Source organism: Phycomyces blakesleeanus (genome assembly GCF_001638985.1).
Source record: "Phycomyces blakesleeanus NRRL 1555(-) unplaced genomic scaffold PHYBLscaffold_3, whole genome shotgun sequence".
Lineage (NCBI taxonomy): Eukaryota > Fungi > Mucoromycota > Mucoromycetes > Mucorales > Phycomycetaceae > Phycomyces > Phycomyces blakesleeanus.
The window spans coordinates 1,542,609-1,565,166 of NW_017265136.1; the positions used below are offsets into that span (position 1 = coordinate 1,542,609).

The 22,558-nt window shown below is 35.9% G+C and overlaps 5 protein-coding genes across 5 annotated transcripts; 4 read left to right on the forward strand and 1 right to left on the reverse strand.

Annotated features, from left to right (window-relative positions):
• Window positions 1–212: 212 nt before the first annotated feature.
• Window positions 213–3,270, reverse strand: PHYBLDRAFT_62618 (C2H2-type zinc finger transcription factor; the record flags this gene model as incomplete). The annotated part of the gene is made up of 10 exons (XM_018440992.1): window positions 213–586; window positions 693–757; window positions 802–1,046; window positions 1,178–1,273; window positions 1,497–1,548; window positions 1,673–1,733; window positions 2,371–2,526; window positions 2,739–2,833; window positions 3,035–3,115; window positions 3,182–3,270. The coding sequence occupies 10 exons, from the start codon at window positions 3,268–3,270 to the stop codon at window positions 213–215; spliced, it is 1,314 nt and encodes a 437-aa protein (XP_018296664.1).
• A 1,636-nt stretch (window positions 3,271–4,906) lies between these two features.
• PHYBLDRAFT_185275 (hypothetical protein) lies at window positions 4,907–7,593 on the forward strand (the record flags this gene model as incomplete). Its single annotated transcript, XM_018439054.1, has 3 exons — window positions 4,907–4,962; window positions 5,098–6,203; window positions 6,317–7,593. The coding sequence occupies 3 exons, from the start codon at window positions 4,907–4,909 to the stop codon at window positions 7,174–7,176; spliced, it is 2,022 nt and encodes a 673-aa protein (XP_018296665.1). The 3' UTR covers window positions 7,177–7,593.
• Window positions 7,594–7,827: 234 nt separating this feature from the next.
• On the forward strand, window positions 7,828–9,451 carry PHYBLDRAFT_179620 (hypothetical protein). Its single transcript, XM_018438178.1, has 4 exons — window positions 7,828–8,432; window positions 8,515–8,939; window positions 9,034–9,155; window positions 9,221–9,451. Exons 1-4 carry the CDS (start codon window positions 7,841–7,843, stop codon window positions 9,384–9,386), a joined length of 1,305 nt encoding a protein of 434 aa, XP_018296666.1. The 5' UTR covers window positions 7,828–7,840; the 3' UTR covers window positions 9,387–9,451.
• A 6,480-nt stretch (window positions 9,452–15,931) lies between these two features.
• Window positions 15,932–16,948, forward strand: PHYBLDRAFT_99676 (hypothetical protein; the record flags this gene model as incomplete). Its single annotated transcript, XM_018444103.1, has 1 exon — window positions 15,932–16,948. A coding segment is annotated over one exon (1,017 nt), but the record flags the coding sequence as incomplete, so codon positions are not given.
• Window positions 16,949–17,731: 783 nt separating this feature from the next.
• PHYBLDRAFT_107969 (hypothetical protein) lies at window positions 17,732–18,223 on the forward strand (the record flags this gene model as incomplete). The annotated part of the gene is made up of 2 exons (XM_018428023.1): window positions 17,732–17,923; window positions 18,101–18,223. 2 exons carry the CDS (start codon window positions 17,732–17,734, stop codon window positions 18,221–18,223), a joined length of 315 nt encoding a protein of 104 aa, XP_018296668.1.
• Window positions 18,224–22,558: the final 4,335 nt, after the last annotated feature.

A 22,558-nucleotide genomic window follows, 5' to 3' on the forward strand; every position in this document is an offset into this window, starting at 1 on the left:
ATCTTCACCTTGCTGCAATGCTTCAAGTTTTCTATAAAATAGTCAATTTTGCTACTAGCAAAGTGTTCGGGCCTTGTTTTGTAGACAGCCACATCAGCAGAGAAGACAATAGTTTTATAAGGTTTGCAAAAACATTCTGCCCATTATTACGCCCACTTTCTTTTTGCTTTTTAAAACTACAATACGTATTAATTACACGCCCTTATACATTGTTATTTTATGACACTATAGATTTTAAGATTCGGTTTCGAAAAGTCTACCACTCTAAAGAGCATACCTTGGTTATGATTGAATGCTAAAAATATTTTTTTGAAGCATGTCGTGAAAGCCTTTAGGCCGGTAGGTTTAATGGAGATAAATCTGAACTTGAACGAAGGTTCTGGTGTCAAAGCGAACATTTTGAGTAAATCGCTCTTGTGAGCAACGTCTTGTTTACTGCTTTTATCAGGCTTTCCTGTCTTTTTTAACTCCTTCCAGGACAGCTCTTGATTATATTCTGTCTCATGCTCAAACATAATATACCATTGCATCGCAATATAAGAACCAAGGTAAGAAGCAAGCTGTACAGGTGTGCCATTATTTTGTACTACAATTCGCAGAAGTTCATCACAAACTGCTTCAGCAAGATCCCTCTACCTTGCGGATAAGGATTTTTATTTATTCTGACCAACTATTAATTTAAGTCCACAAACCTTTCTGTAACAGTACTATTCTGCTATAGTTCTTCTCTCTCTTGTGCCCAAATAATAAGATAGATCTTAGTACATAAGAGATGTTATTATCAAATTAAATGATTTATACCTCCTTTGGTAGTATTTCCTTGAGCTTTTGAATGAAAATGGTACACGTTTTTTTTCAAATAGCTCTACTATATGATTTGCATATACTGTAGCTATTTCAATACATTCTGGCGAAAGATATTGACTGTAGCCATTCTCCATTGAAGCAGAATATAATACATTATGTTCATTACTAAGACTATCCCAACAACCCAACAAATCATCAGATATTGCTTTCTTATTTGTGATATTTCTGCCAATGATGAGCTAGCTTACACTATATCAGAAGTTTTTTTTTAAGACTTTGCGCTTGAGTAACCTAGGCCACGGCAACTTTTGCATCAGACTTGAGTAATTGCGTTTGAGTTATCACTAGTAAGTAGACTATTTATTCTTACGGCCTCTTTTAACCTCTTTTCGTTGGCGTTTTCAGATTCACTTATATTTTTTTCATGCCAACTAAGAGTTGCATATACAATACGCAATTTACCATACTGGTTAGCAATTTAATATATTTAGTTTTAGATATTTTAGAAGTTTATAAAGATACATACCTTCTGGAGCTAACGACGGAAGCTCTTGTTTGGTGCAAATTAAAAACTTTTTGTTAAAATGGCCTTTTTCTCCAGTCTTTGCACATTATATCTATTACATATTTTACAACGTTAATTTTAGGGGGACGACATTTTGTGGTGGAACACGATATTTTGGCTCTACCGGACCACACAATACAACCTTTTTGCCAGCATAGAATAACTCTATCTGGTCCCTAAGGGTTCATTAATATTATAATAGTTAATACAAGCCAGGACACATAATGTTCGTAAAGAAAAAATCTTTTGCGCTTTGAAAAAATAAATAAATAAATAAAGGGGTAGATAGGGATTACTTACCGGCTGATACTTTCAAACTTTGGTAATATAGATACAAGAGGTGAAAAAATAGAAAGACATCCTAAGCATAAGAAGACCAATAAATAGTAAAATAACCAACAAGATTGCACCACAAATTAATAATAATAACTTTTTATAATCGTCTTTATAGCTGACTATTGATATAGTGTATTTTTATGGTCAAGTCTAGATGTAAGGCTACTTATTGAATTTACAGGATTTGTTTTTTGTATGAGACAGTGTTTCATTATTAAGCTAAGCAAAGGCAGGATTTAACTTTTAAAAGAATGAGAGTTAGGTGCCTGGGGAGAGATAGATAAACACAAAAGGTTTGGGAATAAAGTGGTATGTTAATGCGTACAATGAATATATTGTATTTTTCAGAACACACTATTTTGCTCTGAAGGATTAGCGAAGGACACTGGGTCCCGGACAAATAGACACAATTATTTGGTCCGGTTAAATAGGAAAGTCGTGCTCGTAGGATTGCTGAATTTTTTGTTACTTCTAAATCCTGCATGGTTATGATTTTTTGAAAACATAATTTATCGTCACTGTCGCGTACAAAATTCTCAACAACGAAAAAAAAAAAAAAAAACTTTTTATTTATTTATTTATTTTTGGGTTAAAATATTATCTTCCTATATCATAATCCAAAAGGAAAAGAAATCTCAAATGAATTCAGAGCCTATTTTTACCTACCGAACCGTTTTTAATGACAGTAGGGTTTTCTAATGTAACCCTACATTTCTTATCTCGGTCGACATTAAAGTGCTTATCTTTGGTGTGCCTTTCAAGTTCACCAAAAGACACATAATGATTTATGCAATAGTTGTATCCGCATTCACACAAGACTGTCAAATAGAATATTAGATTTGAATATTTTAACGTTCATTGTTTTATTATTATTATAAAGCCTTGGTTTAGGAGCACTAGGAGAAATATTTATAGTGCGTTTAAAGAGAATACTCTTTTTCACAGATTATTTGAATGCATTTAAAGAGAAAGAAATACATATCTTATAAATTACTGTATATAAAAATACCCTCGAATCCGTATGTTATACATTGTAGAATCTCAAAATTATGTACAGTATTTCTCTGCAAGTAAACAAATAATTCATGGGCATGGTGTATCTTGAGAGTGTAATACCGTAGTATACTATTCCCCCAGTTATTTGACACATCTTTAAAGAAAATGCATTATTTCTGTGAGCAGCGTTTGGGTCTCACTGCATAATAGGGTAAATTTTGATATTTTATTGCTGAATTATCCAAAGTTTTAATATTCCTTTAAATAAGGGTATATTCTTAAAGAAAACAATCTTTCTGTTTTTTATTCTTGAAAACGGACCAACTTTACCCACGTGAACCGAGAACAATAAAAAAATGACTGAAGTTTGAGTTCAATGGCATCCTCGATTCTGAATAATCTTTACAAAGGCTGAAGTTGTGTGAGTAAATAACTTGTTTGTAATGATGTAGCTGTCATTTATTTCCGCGTACTAACCAGGAATGGCTAATAACTACTGACAAAATTAAAACAACACTCAGTAACAGTGTATATTGCCGTACTTGCTGTGTTGGATAAATTGACATGTATTTTTGAAGGATCCGGTTATGGTTGACCTACTATTATATTTATATTATCAAAATATTAAGCTACGTCGAAATTCCTTGCATAAGTAACCCCACTTTATGGGAAATTTGGCAATTCCAATGGTGATTTTAGAAAGTATCTTTGGTATTTTTATTTTCGAAATCGCCATCGGAATCACCATTCATCTCCCGTAGTATCAGGGTAATTAAGTTTCTTTAGGTATAGCTATGCTTTTCAAAAAAAAAGCTATATACTTCCTAAGATTACTTGTATCCGACTCTATTGTTATTTTCCTAAAGTACTTTCAGCATTATATGCGTATATCATAGTCAGTCATTGGGTCAAAAGGATAATTTTATTGGTAATGTATATTTTAATTATAATACGACCTGACTTGCTTATAATGTCGTCCTATATGTATTTACAAACAAATTCGGTTTGAAATCAATGTTAACGATGTGTCAAATGTATTCATTAAATGTGTGCTATTATATCTCTTGAAAGTTTGGAAAGCTAATCTCTATGACTGGTTCCAATGAACTGTAGATAGTGTGCAAATCCTGTCAAGGCTGGAAGAATATGCGTTTGGGTTTATCTTTCATGTTACACTGTGTACACTGAGTTTATTTACTATTTCTATATTAAGAAGGTACAAAAAGACCGCCCGATCCTGTTTCTGCGCACGGCTCTCATTTCTCTATAAAGCATATCCAATCGTTTAGTTCAAGATGGCTAATGAATGGTCTCGAATCACTTTTTCCCGCAATTCGAATACATATGGGTGTGGCTGATGTTTCTCAATAGTGTATATAAAGAATTACTAAATACTTCTTTAATTATACATCATTTCGTATCATTTATGCAAATTTATTTTTATTGGTCTTTATTTAATCCTGCGACATTTCCGGCAAAGCAGAATTTTGTCCAGAATATATTTATTCATACCAACTTATTTTTGTTGAATTAAACACATTCTTGGACATAGGCTTAACTATCTCTAGTCTCGACCAAAACCATAGATCCTAGACAATCAAAAGTGCTTATATTTATACATGACAGGTTTAGAAGTGCTGCAAGCAAAAAAGGAGAAATAGATTGTCACACCAAGTTTGTACTTTGTGTCCTTTGTTGAATTCCTCTAAAACTGCTAAACTGTCAAGTTTGCATTGAATGTATTATGGATTAAAAGCTACAACCATCAGCTTATCGTATAAGAAGAATACCCAGTAGCTCGTACTGTGGCCTATGCTGCATGGCTCGGTCAATGACTAGTTTTTGACATGATCTGGATGTCAATTGGATATATTAAATATAACAAATCGACATCGGATATTGTGGGGTTTCATCCAACTAAATGCCCAGCTACCGTATTAATATTCTTGTAGCTCATAGCGTACATTCTCCTTAAAGAAATAAGACCATCGATAAACTTCTACATTCGGTGGAAACCGCTAAATGTTACACTGAATCTAGTTCATCTACTTGCTCACCATAGGAGCAACACAGGTGGTCGTCCTCGATGAGAGTACGTCACAATACAATGAGAGCATTTGCTTACCATGGCGGAAGTCCAAATGAATATCAAGTATTGAATGCGTTCCTCCTGTTTTGTTCGTCCTTTCTCTTTATCTGATCATGGAATCGGTGAATCCAGTGTCCATTGTGACCCATCCAAAGCCATCACTACCAAAGTACACCTTTAACTTAAACTGAACAATAAATTGCGCAGCACTTGATGAATCAATCGAGCGAGTCTTTTGGAATCTAAACTTACTATTTTATTTTATTTTTGTTTGTTTGTTTTTTTTATTGTTATTTTTTTGTAGAAAATTATCAGAGTTGGGCTCAGTCAAAAGAACCACAACTGTTAATCATCGCAAGCGTCAAAAGTCTCCCACAGTCGGTAGTGTGGGTTCAATATCTCTTAAAAATACTGCATCTATCATACAGCCCAAGACAGACCTAGATCACTCCATGCCCATGACCCTTCAAGCTCGCTTAAAAGTGGAGATCGGCTCTGAAGATGAAGATCCCTTTGCGCATTTGAGATCAAATTTAAATCAAAGAAACCTGAATATCTCAAAAGAAAATAGTAGAGATGGTGATACTCATCTATCTGATATTCAAACCGTCAACCAGAATATTAGTAAGGATCGTGTACAGGCAAGTCGTCCAAGAACAACTTTTGGCGGAAAATTGCCCGTCACATCCAATTACAACCAACATCACCAACCAGCGCCCTCCAGTCGTAGGCAGAAACGCTTATCAGCCGAACAACTCAAGCTTCTCAGTAGGCGTATTGATCCAGCGGCTCCTCTCGCATCACCACACGACTCACCAACTAAGCCAGCATTACCTTCTTTACACAGTCATACTAGAAAGCGTGCGGGTATGTCAATTCTTGCTGACTTCCAAGCTGAGGAGAAACAATCTAGTCTCTTCAAAACATGTTCGACCCTCTGGAAGGGAGAGCCTCACTTGGGAGACTTTAGCCACGACTCCATCAAGAGCTTTGGTGAACTTCTTAAAGTGCGACTTACACAAGCTAAATTCAGAGTCATGGGTGCGGATACAGTTAACCCGTTGACCGAACAGCACCAAAGTGGCTGGTTTAGTCCTTTTCCTATCAAATTATCATCAAAACGTAGCCAATCCTGTTCCCTTTCTGTTGTTGGGAATGGACGCCGCTTATTTGGCACACGTAACACCGGACGCAAGAAGCGGACTGGATTTCGCATGGCGGATGTTCTTGACAGGCGACGGGCGACACCTTGTATGAAGATCACCAATACATCTCTACTGACTAGCAACCCTGAAAAGGTTCCCAAGGATAGAAAGACACGCACGCCAAAACTTATCAAGAAAAAGCTTTGCACGACTCCAAAAAGACGTACACCAGCCGTAAATGTCTCTCCAGTAATAGTTGAAGATGGTAATGGCAAAACAAAAAAAAGACAAATCAATGCACGATTTTTTTATATATGTATATATTTATTTCTGTCGCTGTGGTGATAATGGCTCATCTAATTAAAAAAAAACAATAAGGAACTCGCAAATTCGTGTGTGAGCCATGTAACAAGCGCTACAAGAACCGCAATGGTCTTACGTACCACTTGGATCGATGCAAGTCTCGAAGCGCAATCCTGGTTAAACAGGAAATAGAAGAAGAAAAGAATGCAATTATCATGTGTATATGCGATAACGCTAAAGAAGACAGAGGAATGATGATCCAATGTGACCAGTGTAGAGTATGGCTTCATATGGACTGTACTGGTCTTAATGAAGGCGCCTTGGATGATATTTACAGCTGTCCACGATGCGCCAATAGCGCAGATACACCTTTAACCATAGTTCCAGAACCAGACCTACTGGAAAATATTATTTATCGAAATCCCGGGCGAGATCTTTTGCAAAAGCTAGAGAATGTTACCGGTCCTGAAGAAAGTAAACAAGAGCAACCAGATCCAAGCAAAGACTTCATAGAGATGTTCAATCTGTTCGGAGATGAACTCGTCCAAGACCCCATGGTAGAAGCGGCCCTAAAAGATGACCACGATGATGTGTGGGGTCATTTTGAAGATGATAATCTTGAATATGAAAAGGAATCCCAGGTAGCCTGGGATGACTTTTTGTTTTCACCACATCAAACATTAGGAAACTCTATTCCAGAACCATGGAGCCAATTGAGTGAAGATGAGCCTATTACAACCTATGGCTCAGCCCTTGTAGACACTCCTTGGGATATGCATCAAACGCCTTCTCTGCTGTTTTCAGATAATACGTTTAGCAGTGCTCTTGACGAAGAATTCATGACTTCCACTCCTATGGCTGATATCTCTTCTCCTCTTGATCACTGTATGCCTATGGAATTCTCTTCCCCAGCAGATTTGCCAACTATATTGTAAAAACAAAAGACAAAAAAAAACAAAAGACAAAAGACAAAAGACAAAAGACAAAAGACAAAAAAAAAGACAAAAACAAAAGTCATATTCATTTCAAGTGAATTACATTAAAAAAATGAAACGGATATACGTACATACATACATACATACATACACACATACATACATACACAAAAAAAACACACGTACAAACACACACAATATATATGTATGTATATATATATATAAAGATATACACATACATATACATTTTTTTTTAAAAAAAAAAGAACGAAAAAGAAGTAATGCCTTAATGAACACCCTGCTATAACTATGCTATCCAGTATTTAATTCAGATTTTTATACTTTGAATTTCTATCTTTTACTGTAACTTTTAAGATCTATATTTTCCATGCAATACATAATCCTTTTTTAAAATTGATGATGATGCCTTTCCAAGTCAAATTTACTCAATAGATCAAGGTTGTCGTCGTACAAGAATATCACTTGTTAACTGGCTCTGTGTTTGTACATCATGCAGTGATACAAAATCCATAGTTAATACACTCTGCCTTTTTGCCTATATTATTTCCCTTGATCTTTTGCTTTTTGTCTACGACTATCTTCTTTCTTACATTTACTCTGGGTTTGATCTACCCCTCCTCCTCCTTGACTAAACATTGTTACAATGTCAACCACTATGTTACAGCCTTCAGAGGCGTCTACAGTCATCACTGTGCGAGCTGAAAATATTTCCCGAACACCATCACAAGCTGAACAACAATCTTCAAAATACAAGATCTTATTCGAAAAGGCCAAGGTGCTCTATTTCCGTTATTGGTTTCTTCTGGGACTTGCAATTGCAATTGGCCTTGCTTGGGCATTTCCACAGGTCGGAAAATCCCATGGCTCAATACAAGCTCAATATACAGTCAAGTGGGGGGCTGTCATCTTGATTTTTTTGTTATCTGGCTTGGGACTTGAAGTAAAGGTCATGGTGCGAACAATTTTGAGGTGGCGACTTCATTTGCTTGTGCAAGCAATCAGTTTTCTACTCATGCCATTTGTACTTTACGGCATCGTACGTTTTCTAAGCGCGGTAAATGCAGATATAGATCCTGTTGTCTATCAGGGTCTTATTATTGCCCTGTCTACCAGCACCACGGTTTCGTCCAATGCTGTCATGACTAGGAATGCAGACGGAAATGATAGTGCAGCTTTACTTAATGCGGCACTAGGAAACACACTCGGTATCTTTATCTCCCCAGCACTCATGACCGGTAAGAAATTTTGATGAAATATGTTTCAGAATTAATTTTCATTCTTATTATTATTATCTTTTTTTTAAAAAAAAATGTGTAGTATTTGGAAACGATAAGCTCTTGTTCCCCCCAGGATCAGCACAAGGAGTACCTGATTATCTAAATGTACTCAAGAACCTTGGCCTAACTGTCTTACTCCCTTTGGTTGTCGGGCAGATTATAAGATATATCTTCCCTGTCCAGATAAAGTACCTTGCAGTCAAACTAAAATTCTCTATAATCAACAGTCTCGCTTTGCTTTGTATGGTGTGGTCTGTATTTTGTGACGGTGTAGCAACCCACGCGTTTAGTAAAATGAGCGCCTCAGATACCGTAGCCATGATTGGAGTCGATATATTTATGTATCTGTTTGGTTGTACTGCCTGCATTGTTGTTGGACGTCTTCCATGGCCCCATAAACTTATGCAGGAGCCAGCATGGTTAGATAGATGGAGATTTTCACGGAAAGACACAGTAGCTATTATGGTTAGTATAATCATCAAGAGAGAGAGAAAATAACTACAAAATTGAATAAGGAAAAACTAAGGAGATTTTCATGCGAATTACAATGAATTTAAAGTACTGCGGGGCCACAAAAACAGTATCCATGGGAATCCCTTTGATCAACGTACTCTATGCTGACAGTAGCGTTGGTGTAGTCGGTGTGCTTTCTCTTCCTCTATTGATGTATCATATTTGCCAGTAAGTCAATTGTCCCTTGCAGCTATCATTCACATCATGCCTGAGACCAAGCTTGTCCATCTTAGGTTGTTCATCGGCAATTTCCAAGTACCTCTTTTGAAGCGATGGGTGCACAAGGACAAGGATGAACAGGACACGTCAGAATCAATTCCCTTGGAGTCTACTTTGCCACAGTTTACTACAAGACGGAGAGCAAATGAACAGTTGACTGAAAGTACCGAGACAAAATAACTCTTTTAAAAAAAAACTTATGATTTTAATCCATTATTATAAATATATACAATATCATCTTTTCAGGATTTAGTTTGTGCCAAATTCTGTTGCCTAAATACATACATTAATCTTAGTATCCTTTCCTGATTATGAAAGCTGTCGAAAACAGGCTGTGATATATTTATAACTTCTATAAAAATATATGTTTATTGTGTGGTTATCTTTTATGACACCAAATCGAATCACTCTTAACTTTTAATTACATGTCCTAATTGTCATAAGTTAAAATATACTATCATCGGATTATTTACTTTTACCCATGGTATACGAGAGAGAGTTATATTCTTCCTATACTGAGTCAATTATACTTTGGCCAAACACATTTTGTACAAGCCAGTAAGTAGTCCCGCTTCTCTACAGCTACATCAAAGACACACAAGCGTTTAAGCACAAATACAAATAGAAGACAAATGATTTATCTTTATAGTTATCTCACTAATCTCGTACAAATTTAATAACTCTAAAACACGAGAATTATTAAACTCAGGTTATGTACTTTATCCAAAAAAAACGAGTTTTTTTGTCTAATATAAAGCATTTCTATTATTGCTTCTTTCTTTTTTTTTTATGAGTTCTAAAGTAATATTCTGGGTAAGCAACTTAATTGGTTGCCTAGCACTTTTCAATTGGTATGTTGTTTACTTTATTTAGGACTATACGTTGACAATGACTTGATCTTGTGTGGTTATTTAAAATATTTCATAATTCTCTATTGGACTCAAAACCAGACTCTTTGGAAGTTGTTCAAAAGTGCCAACGTTAATGCCATCTTTGTTTTTTTTATGACACGAGTGCATTGTATGTGGTCTTGTCTTCTTATAAATTCCAATTTGGAGTGATTTTCTCTTCAGGGTCATATTACAGAATTGAGAGAAAAAGTATTCTTTCAAGAATTCTAAATATCTTATATTTTGCATCAATGCTATTATTGAGTGCAGAAAGGGGTTTAATCTCTCTAGCCTAGATCAACCCCTCGAACACCATTTTCAATTCTTCATCCCCTTGATATTCTTATTATTTTGGGTAAAGACAATGGGGACAACACTTCTTGTCAAATTTTATACTTTTGTGATTACGTCTATTTGTTTATCTATCTATATTCTTTATTTAAAAGTTGTGAGCAGATATTTGTAACTTCGTATTATTACCTTTAGTTTCTCTTCTTATTGACTCGTTTGTGCAGCGTAATTACGACTTGTATCAATATAAAGCAGTGTTACGAAAGAGTTCAACTATACAATGGAATACAGTAGCTGAAGGGAAGGTTAATCAAGGCCTTCCAAACAATTTTTTGGGATAAATGATAAATAATAAAAAGTATTATAAGCGATATATTGACCCTATGAAACTATTCTTAGAAAGCTTTCCGTGTTTAAGCCAAATGATTTAAAATGAAGTATTAGCTTTTGATGAATGTAACTCCTGTTTTAAAAAAGAAATGAAAAGTTTTATTAAGTCAGAGTAATTTTCATCTGTTCAATAAAATAGGCTGTAATAACATGGCCTACTTTTCGGATGTCAATTGTTAAAATAATAGCGACATCATGTTGAATTTATAAAAGTAATCCTTACAGATAAATATCTGATAATATTATTCAAATTCTCTAGAATTATTATCACTTGTTTGCAGTAACTTTTATATTAATACACCGAAAAGGCTTTCTTTACATTATGTAAATAATAAAATAGACTATGTTTTACCCTTAAAGTATTAACAGAATTCAACAAAGAGTTGCTGTATATCATAAAAGAGCTTTGGCTCTTAAAAGTTAAGCGTATTAAATACGTTAAATGTATACATATACTCGGATTAATCATAATCTATCCTGTCTTACAACATTGTAACTTTTGCACATACTAGATCATAGCAACCCTTTGTTTTTTTTAAAATATATATATATATATATAAATTACTGTTATATTTAAAGAATATTAAATTACTACTACTTGCATAAAATAATTCATAATCGATATGTACAGACTGTTTAGAAAGAGCTTGTCACCAATTAAAATATCCTGTTATTTTAGTTAATATAGAATGAAATGACTATGTGTAGAAATATATAAATTGCTTTCTTCCTATTTATCTCTTAAGCAGTATGTGGATATGTACCATTTTACAGATCACAAAATCGATTGAACGCACACATCTACACACGCACTAAATGAAGTGTAATAAAGAATTATTTAGCTAATCAAATGAGTAAAGTAGTTGAACAGTTGGCCAATACTATTTTTTTTTGTATGATGAGCTCAACCTCCCAGTAGATAGATTTAATAGAAATATCAAAGTTTTCCTAAATATTGATAGACAATATAACAGGTTGATATATAGTTTATAGAGCAAAAAGTGAAAGTACAATATAAAGGTTGCAAAGCTACCTTTGGATAAAAGCTTATACATACATCTTCTTTATATCGGTCTTTATTGATAGAACGGTACTCTAGAATCAGTTTCTCGAAAGTCTGACTCGTGTTTTCTTTGTTCAATTTAAATTTAGATACATTAAATAATTGAGGTAAAAATATTTCGGCTTCGAGAACAGGCTGTTCATTAATCTAATAGTTCCTGTTCAAAATAATTAATATCAATAAAAAAAAATCTGTATAATCAAAGGTTTGTTGTAAATTAGGTTGTTTAAGGTGCTGCCTTGAATCTTGTAGGCCATATTTGAGCGGTTGCCGAGATAATTTTGAGCAGTACATGGACCAGCTTATAAAAAGATATAGGACAGATATCAAGACTATTATACAAGAAGAGCTCAAGATAGTAAGTACCGAGACTTTTTTTTTTAAAAAAAAGGGGGGTAGAGAGATATAGAAATTATTGAATATCAACTATTATCACTGGACGGTATTGTTGAATAAATTGTAATTTCTTGTGAAAGACATGAGCATCAAATAGCAATAGATCTATAATGTGTACATTATGCGCGTGGTGCTTTGAGTATAATCTTTTGCTGTAGATAATTGATCTTCATGGATTCTAATATTCCACGCACTACTACAATAAATCAATGAGAAAACAGACAGTTATTTTCTAACAATTCCCTAATATAGACTAAAGATAGATCTGGTTCTTTTTATATTATTAACTGTCTCTCCTTTAAAGCAGAATATCCTATTTCTAGAGTGTGCTTTATAATACATATATATATATACAACCAAACAAACAAACATTCACTAAAAAAAACTGAGCTTGATTCGTAAAGGCTTTAATTCCTCCCAGTAAGATTTAAATCCCAGCTGACTTGCAGATAAAACTTCTTTCCCATAATTTATATTTTACTTTACTTTACTTTATTTTATTTTATTATTATTATTTTTTAACTATTTTATCCAACGACGCTTTGTCCATCTCAGTCATTTTTTTTTCTCATTTTTCATTTCATTTCTTTACATTTCTTTTTTTTGTATACGATTCCACTATTACTTTTACTATTTTCTGACATATTTCTCATTTAAGAAGGCCATAACGTAATCAGAGTGCTTACGATGGTTGATCACGACCCCAATGACTCTTCTCAGTCCACTTTGGTCTTATCATCTCTATGTTCTAGCCAGTCAAACCATCCACTGGTTTCTGAGACACGTGTCGAAGCTAGGAATACTTCCCAGGACACAATCTCGGAATCAGAACGTACAGAACGGCAACGAATATCCAAACGTGCCCTACGAATCGAAGCCAAACTCAAGGGTGTCATGGCACGCTCATTGTTTGACACCGATGGTGATCTCAGCACACACAACATCATTGCACCAACCAGTAGCCCAGCCTTGTCAACACGCAATTCACGAAAACGCAAAGTAGATTCTCCCGAACCTTCTGAATCTGCTGCTGCTGTCGTCAAAAAACAACCACGCCAAAAGCCTGGTCGACCACCTCTTGGGCGAAAACCGAATATTCAATCCAAAAAGGCTGATTTTAAAAAGCCAGAGCCACCTAAGCGACGACGCAAAGCAGATATAGGTCTATCAAAACGACATACAACAAAAGGCCGTCCACGGTCTCTAAGTAGTGACAGTAATAGCAGTACAAACAGCTCAGGCGGTTTGTCCATGCCTATGATACTTCCTGGTTGGGGCAGACCTGAAACAACCAATCAAAATCACCAAAACCATCAAAACCATCAAACTGCCACACTTCTCTCAATACCAAAAACACCTTTGGATCAGATGAGAAATGAGTGGCTGTTAGAAAGAGAGAAGAAATTACAGGCTATTCTTTCACGCCATGATGCTACTGTGAGAGAACTTTACCACCTAGAAGTTTATCAAACCATGCTTGGATACAATCCTGAAGCCATGGCTCGTAATAATGATGAACGTTTGCTAAAGGTAAGAAAGAAAGGAACAGATAAGAATAACAACAACTGTGTACAAATACACATACATATATACGAGAGACGACAATACAAAGCTACTTGTAGATTATTTTCATTGAATAATAAGAATAAGAATAAGAATAATACTAACACCAGCAATCATAATCATAATCATAATCATAATCATGATCATAATTATAATCATAATTATAATCATAAAAATCATAAAAATCATAATAATAATAAAAAATCATAATATATAAATGCGTTACAAATGTCACTTTTTCTTAGTTTACCCAAAATTATGATTTGTGGGATCTGGTTGATGAGCATCTTTTCCAAAAAAATCAATCTTCACGAAATACTCGAAAACCACTCACCCAACGTCGAACCTCTATTGTTCAACTGCTCCAAAACTCTGTCAACCAAGACACTGCCCTTATATCCTCTGACGCACCCAAGCCGTTCGAACCTGCATACACCAGCCTTGTTCATACCGGCACTGGAATCAGACGCCACCATCGACAATTCCACAACCTACGAGATTATATGGACTCGTTTGTCTCTATTGATGACAACGAAGACATTACACCCAAACAAGCAGATGAGCTCTTCAAAAAAGAAATCATCATCCGTCAACGGCTCGAAGCTCTGCAGGCTCGTGGAGGGTTCTCGACCAGACTCCAGGCCGTAGCCAGTCGACGACCTGCTGGAATCGAACGAACCCTAGACACACACCATGATGTACTTGTTCAACATTGCATCGCAGCCGCAAAGAATTTCCAATCAAATACAAAATATCGACGTAATGCAGCCAGACGATGTGCCAAAGCCGTCGATCGGTACTGGGAGTCGATTAGAACCCACGACAAACGGTTGGTCAAAGAAGAATCTCGACGCATGGCTAAACTTGCCAAGTGGGCAGCTCAACAAGTGAAGAAAAAGTGGAAGGTGGTAGAGAGGGTGTGTGAGGCACGTCACGAGGAGCTATTAAAGGAAGAGCAGGCAAAAAAGGGACGTCGCCACTTGGAACTTATCTTGGAACACTCGGAACAAATGCTGGGTGTGCGAATGGAAGAACTTTCTCACAAACCTTTATCGGTGTCAAAAGATAGTGGTAGTAACGTTGGATCCCCAGAGCCTGATTGGGAAGAGGACGAACGAGACCACAGAATTGAAGAGGAAGGGGAAAGCGAGGACGATGCCGAGGAATTGGAAGAACTGACAGCTGACCAGGACCTGTCAGTCGAAGAACTAATGAAGAAGTACAACTACCGACCCAATGAGGATAGTGAGTCGGACAGAAATGGCGCCAAAAGCGATTCCGGAAATACGGATATCTCAGAAGCCGGGAATACGCACCAAAATTTTGATAACGAGCAGACTTTGTCCTTGGACTCAGAATCTGAAAATAGGACACAGCCTGTGAACCACGATGACGAGTACGGAGTACAAGCTGATGACGAAGAGGAAGATATACCAATTGAGAACGATGGAGAGAGTGAGGATGATGACGTTGAACTCAATGGACTAGCAGAAGAAGCAGAGATGTCAGTTGAAGAATTGATGAAGCGCTACAATTATAATCCAAGCTACGTGCAATCCGACACAGATGCAGATGATGAAGAAGATGACGTAGAAGAGAAAGAGGAAGAGAAAGAGGAGAAAGAAGAAGAAAAAGAAGAAGAGGAAAAGAAGGCGGAAAAAGAAGAGCAACAAGAGGAACTTGTAGCAGGATCAAGGTCTATGCTGTATAATGATGAGAAAAGAAAAATCGAAAAGGGAAGATCAATTGAATCTCTAGACGGACCTGTCCTCAAACGCAGACGACTAGTGTGGAATGATAAGGAAGACGATGAAGAGGAAATTGATATTATGGGAGTAGATGATGAAGCAGATAACGATGGAAAGGACAAGGCGCCTGGGGATGATCTTGATGATGAGCAAACTGTGACTGATTATGGATCGTCTGAGCCAGAAGATGACCGCGAGGATAGTGATAGCAACACTGGTGGTGATATTAAACGTGAAAATAAAGTGGGTAAGAATGGAGGAACTTCTGATGAGCCTACCGCTGTCAATTCAAAAACTTCCTCGTCCACTGCACTGGTTACTCTAGCTGAGCCAGAACTTCCTACCGGAACGACACTGAAAACTACAAATGTCGACACCCCAATTCCGTTCTTATTGCGCGGTACATTGCGTGAATATCAACACGTTGGCTTAGACTGGCTAGCAAGCCTTTACAGCAATGGTTTGAATGGTATCCTGGCTGATGAGATGGGCCTTGGTAAGACAATCCAGACCATTGCCTTATTAGCCTATCTAGCATGTGAGAAGGGGATCTGGGGACCCCACCTGATTGTGGTACCTACCTCTGTAATCCTCAATTGGGAAATGGAATTCAAGAGATGGTTGCCTGGTTTCAAAATCTTGACCTATTACGGCAACCCAAAGGAGCGTAAAGAAAAACGATTTGGGTGGTCCAAGGAAAACGCCTTCCATGTTTGTATCACCTCCTATCAACTCGTAATTCAAGATCAGACGGCGTTTCGGCGTAAAGCTTGGCAATACCTCGTACTTGACGAAGCACACCATATCAAAAACTTTAGATCCCAACGATGGCAGGTCTTGTTAAACTTCAATTCACGGAGAAGATTACTGTTGACCGGAACACCGCTGCAGAATAATTTGATGGAACTTTGGTCACTATTGTATTTCTTGATGCCAAATGGAATTTCGCAATCAATGCCCATCGGATTTGCGAATCTAAAAGAATTTCAGGAGTGGTTCTCTCATCCTGTGGACCGAATGATTGAAGGTCAACAAGGCATGGATGAGGAATCCCGTCAGGCGATCCAGAAGCTTCACACAGTCCTTAGACCCTATCTTCTCAGGAGACTTAAGGCGGACGTAGAGAAACAACTTCCAGAAAAACACGAACATATTGTTTACTGCCGTCTTTCAAAACGCCAACGCTATCTCTATGACGACTTTATGAGCCGAGCCAAAACAAAAGAGACCCTCTCAGGTGCTAACTTCCTGAGTATCATCAATTGTCTTATGCAACTCCGTAAAGTCTGCAATCACCCAGATCTTTTTGAAGAAAGACCTATCTTGACCAGTTTTTCGATGACAGATCAAGTCCAAGTCCAAGGCGAGAGAATTGAAAAATGGGTGCGAAAACGATTTTTGCCAATTCAAGAGCAAAATCTTCGGAAGACATTATTTGGATTTTTGGGATTGATATTAATGCAACATGAGACGGAGATGAGTGCAACAGTGGCCAAGGATATGAGCTTTTTAGACGCCACGCCTCTTTTTGTAGATGTGATTAAACGCCATACCATACGTGGCCATTTTGCCGAAAGCCGCGGGGTTGTCTCCAAAGATTATCAAGACTTGAAGAAATATGCGGCCTACCGAGAGACTCAAAAACATCTTGCGTGCGCTCAACGATGGCAGTCAATGTTGAGTGTCAACCAATTCCGATGTGGTCGCCAGCCGGTGTATGGAGCTGGTCTGATAGACATCTTGCGGCGTCCCGTGGCAGATACTGAATACCAACGTTTCTTCCCGTCAGCCAAAGATAAGCGTACTTTCCTTGACCGAACCGAGAGTGTTCGAAATATGGTTCAGAGTTACGAAAAAAGGATGAAAGACAATAATGAAACACTCGAGAGATATGGATTTGTTACTCCACCTGCGGTGATCTACCGTCCAAAGCCAAACCTTTTACCTCCATACTGTCCACCTGTCTTGAGTTCTCAACTGCGCACTATTCTGGACAATGATATATTTCACCCTATCCAATCTCGGCTATCTATTGCCTTTCCTGATAAGCGATTACTTCAATTTGATTGTGGAAAACTTCAGAAATTGGAGAAATTGCTGCGGGTTCTGGCAGCTGGTGGCCACCGGGCCCTCATCTTTACCCAGATGACACGTGTCTTGGACGTTTTAGAGACATTCTTGAATATGCACGGTCATCGGTATCTGAGGCTGGATGGTGCAACCAAAATTGAACAGCGACAGGGCTTGACAGAGCAATTTAACAATGACAAGCGAATCTTGTGCTTCATCTTGTCGACCCGAAGTGGTGGACTAGGAATCAACCTAACTGGGGCGGACACAGTTATTTTCTATGACTCTGATTGGAACCCTTCAATGGTAATATTAAAGATATACAATTATAGGATTGTACTGCCTTTATATATTTATATAACAAAAAAAATAGAACAAAAGCAAAATAGGGTATAGTGCCATGGCTCGATACCCTATTTACTTTTGTTATTCTTGCTCTTGTTCTTATTATTCATCTATTCATTTAATCATTTATATATATAGGATAAGCAATGTCAAGATAGAACACATCGTATTGGACAAACTCGAGACGTGCATATTTACCGCTTTGTGACTGAATTCACGATTGAAGAGAATATCTTTAAGAAAGCCAACCAAAAGAGGTAAAAACGTGGCTATATTCTCGCTCATTTTATTTTACTTTCTGATATTCAATTCAATTCAATTGATTTGCGTTGATGTCATTTGTGCAAAGGTTTATTGTATAATTAGAAAACTAACAAAAATGTACAATATTGATAGGATGCTTGACAATGTCATTATTCAAGATGGTGCCTTTACTACAGACTATTTCCATAGGATGGATTGGTGGCGTGACCTTCCTGAAGTGACTGGTAGTAGTGATAACCGGGCGATTGGGGCTACATCAACTACAAATAGCATCAATAACAGTAATATTAACGGCAAGAGTACTGCTGCTGCTGCTATTACTAATGTCGGAGGTGGTGGTCAGCCTGTTGATTTTGAAAAGGCACTACTAGAGGCTGAAGGTGATGAAAATGATGCAGCAGCGGCTATTGCAGCACGTAATGAGATGGCTATGGATGAGATTGAATTCGAAGATTCTATTGCCAGCCAGCCACAGAAGCAACCATTAGAAGAAGAAGAGCCACGTCGTCAGAGTAGCCCTGGTTCTTGTTCCCACAGTGTGTCTGCATCACCAGGTCCTGTAGATAATAATACCCCGTCCTCTGCTCGTTTGGCCTCTCGGGAAGAGATTAGACGAACAGAAGAAAATGCGACTGATCAAGTAGAAGGAGGAGGAGGAAAAAATGAAAATGAGGAGGGCGAAGACGGAGAAGAAGGAGATGAAGAAGACGAAGACGAAGATGAAGACGAAGATGAGATGCAACTTGCCGTGGGACATGTTGATCAGTACATGTTACGTTTCTGGGAAAGGGAGATGTTTGGAAAATACTTGGGATTCGGCGGACTTCCTGAGCCAGATCGGATAGAAGAAGAGGGCGTTGATCTTGTATAAGCTTTTACAAACAAGTATTCAAACACACACACACACACACAGGAGAGATGGATATTTATGTCTGAATGTAAGTGTGTGTGTGTGTGTGTAGGATTGTAAATAGAATCTATATGTAATATTGTTATTTTTAAGCACATAACAAATAATATTAATAGTATTAGTAATAGTGATAGTGATAGTGATAATGATGGTGGTAGTATATGAAAAATTATATAAAATAAGTACATATATATAAATATATATAAAAATATATAAAAATATCTCAGAATATCTGATCTGCTACGCGTACATGTACACATACACATACACGCGCAAACAAAGGTTCAAGTCGATTGCGGTTTCCATGCATTTGAAGCGTGATTCGGGCTTGACGGAAATTGTATCAACTGTTATTATTCTTAGTCTTATTAGTATTGTTAGTATTATTATTCTTATTGTTCGTGAATGATGGCGATATTGCTGAGGACATACTTTGAAAATCTCTTTGGTCCGCGCATCTTGATTTTTTTCTATTTATGGCAATGCGTTTGCTTCATACAAGATAAGGAACCTTTTTATTTCTTTTGATCATTCTTTTATTCATTCATTCGTTCGTTTCTTCACTCATTTTTTTTAATATATATATATATATTGAATTCAATTGTTCGAATTTGAATATATTTAGTGTGTAGAACATGAATCGATTGATCTACTGTCTTTTAGATATTTATTTATACCATAAAATAAGACTAGATAATATGATACAAAACCGATCGAATGGAATAAGGGAGATTCAATACAGTACAGTACAGTATAGTACAGTACAGTACAATAAAATAGAGAGAAATAAAAAAAAAAGTGCACTTGTCCAGTAACAACCCATTCAGTAACTGCATGGGTTCCACAGAGTGTCACGTAACCTTGACTATGTCTGGAAAGCAAATAATAGAGAGAGAGAGAAACAAAGAGATCATTAGGGAATTCTCTAACATTATATAGAATATAATAATTAAACTAAAAATAAAAATAAAAATATATTCATTCATTCAATTTAAGGGATTATTATCATTTTACTTTTGCTACTTAATAGACAACTGAAATAAGTTGAGTCAAAAGAATAAACCTCCTGAATATGATCTCCATATGCTAATCTTTATATACATACACAATAATTATAAGTATACCTTTACAGAAAGGACCCTTTTTTTCTTCTTCTTCTTCTTCCGCCTTAAATCTATTGTAATTCTTCTTATTATTAGTATTATAATTATTATAATTGTTATTTTCATTATATTTTATTATATTTTTCTTTGTATTCCGGAGAATAAATTTCTGTTGGCGGGCTGTCCTTATTTGAACTGTCAAGGTTTTTTTTATAAAAAAAAACTATTTAATAGGCGATACAAATATTTGCGGTCGGTGTTTATAATGTTTGAACCATTATTATCATCATTTACATTTCAGGAATAAAACTTGTAGTTTTACAAAGTGGATTTAATGTCCGTTTGAATATCGTAAAAGCCAAATCCATTTTGTATGATTCTTTGTTTGATCTGCACAACTTTGTCGTTATGGTTGTGGTTGTATTACAAGAGTACAAAAAAGCCTTTCTGTTACTCTAGATAATATTCGTTGTTAGTTTAAAGGTCTCTTTTATATATATATATATATAATTTATATGTAACAAAACTCTTTAACGATAATAATTAGATCAATATATTTATTATTTAAAAAAAAATATTTACATGGAAAGACTTTTATGTATATAAAATTGTAAGAAAAATAACAATAGATAAAGTTATTCTATTGCTATTTCTATTGCTATTGTTATTGTTATTGTTATTGTTATTGTTATTCTTGGTGCACATAAAAAAAATCTATTAATATTTTCTCTCTCTTTTTTTTTTTTTTTGAACCGAGACTATCCTTGTAGCCACGCGTAATTAATATATATACCACAAAGTTATCGAGTGTGTCACATGATCTTGAAATTCACAGAGGAATAAAATGTTCTTATTCTTGTGATCAAACGTACAAGGATATATATATATATATATGTGTGTGTGTCTGGTATACAAGAAAAAAAAAGGGAATTTAGCTATGGTATTCTTATATGTATATGTATTCTTTGTATCAGAATATTGGGTCCTTTTGAAGGATATAATAGTAAATGAAAGAGGCTTTTCTATTATATTATTATATACATACCTTTATATATATATCGATCTATCTCTATTATGTTTGATTGCGACTTATTGGACATGGTTGTTTGACAAAAACTTTTTAAAAAGGAACGATAACAAGAGTGAATAAGAATAAGACCAAGAACGAGAACAAAAGAGCAAAAGAAAAGAGTAAAGGAAAACTGACCTACTTGACATGTCAGCATAGTTGAATTACACTGCATTGCATTGCATATGCAGAGTAGATTAAACCATAGCATAAAAAGAAACAAAAAAAACCTTGATTTCTTTCTTTTTTATATATCTAAATGTGGTCATTACTATTTTGAAGTTTATTTATTATGTTTTTTTGCTATTGGGTATCCCTCCTTCTCCTCTTGTCCTTTTTTTTAAAAAAAATATTGTCGTAGGTAAGAACATTGGACTTTAGTTAATTCCCTTTTTTTGTCGCTGAACTTTGAATAGAACACCAACCGTATCATCTTAATCTATAGAAAGATAAATAAAATGTGAGTGGCGTCACATTAAGGAGAAAAAAAAGGTGTCAGCTACAGGAATATGAGTCCTTTCTCTTTACTATTCAGGAAAATACCAAAAATGGCAATTAGAGGCTGTGCTACTTTTAATTTAGGAAAGTGCTTGTATAGAATCGGTATAAGGATAAGAATTGACTCATTGATCGGCAAAAATAGATAGAGAAAATCTTAAAAAAGTAAAAAAAAAAGTGGGGGGGGGGGGAGAGGGGTTTTATTTATTTATTTGTTTTACATGTAATTGCATATACAGTGCAACCTGTTTGTTTTGTCGGTTTGAGAAAGATAATTGACGGTCGTTGAAAGATTTGTCATAAATCAAAATGTATTTTATCAATTCAGGCCAAAAAAATTATCGGTTTTGAAAATCACATTTTGTCGGTTTTTTCACAAGAGCGTCATTTTTTTTTAAATAAATAAAATATTTTCAATGATGTTTTGTTATATCATTCAATAGCTTGGCATTTAGAGTGATCATAAAAGACCTAACGATTATTAACGGGTATGCCAGCAATTCTGCTCGACAATTCTTCTCCAGTCATCAATTGCTGGTGTCTCAACTTCCCCTTTATTATAACTCGAAACTGCTCAATGGGATTTAATTCAGGTTAATAAGGGGGTAGGTAAATCACAATATATCATTTCCAGTTTTCTAATAATTGGCCTCGATTTATGGATTGAACAATTATCCATAGCAAGATAACTTTTCTTTAAGCTTTTATCAAATCCCATGACCCCAAGAAGTTTATTCATGAACTTGACAGAG

Excerpts from the sequence above, each read along its gene's own strand:
- PHYBLDRAFT_179620 (XM_018438178.1), top strand. The coding sequence starts at position 7,841 with ATGTCAACCACTATGTTACAGCCTTCAGAGGCGTCTACAGTCATCACT. Across the intron at positions 8,433-8,514 it reads CTCCCCAGCACTCATGACCG|TATTTGGAAACGATAAGCTC; the intron begins GTAAGAAATTTT and ends AAAAATGTGTAG. Across the intron at positions 8,940-9,033 it reads AAGACACAGTAGCTATTATG|TACTGCGGGGCCACAAAAAC; the intron begins GTTAGTATAATC and ends ATGAATTTAAAG.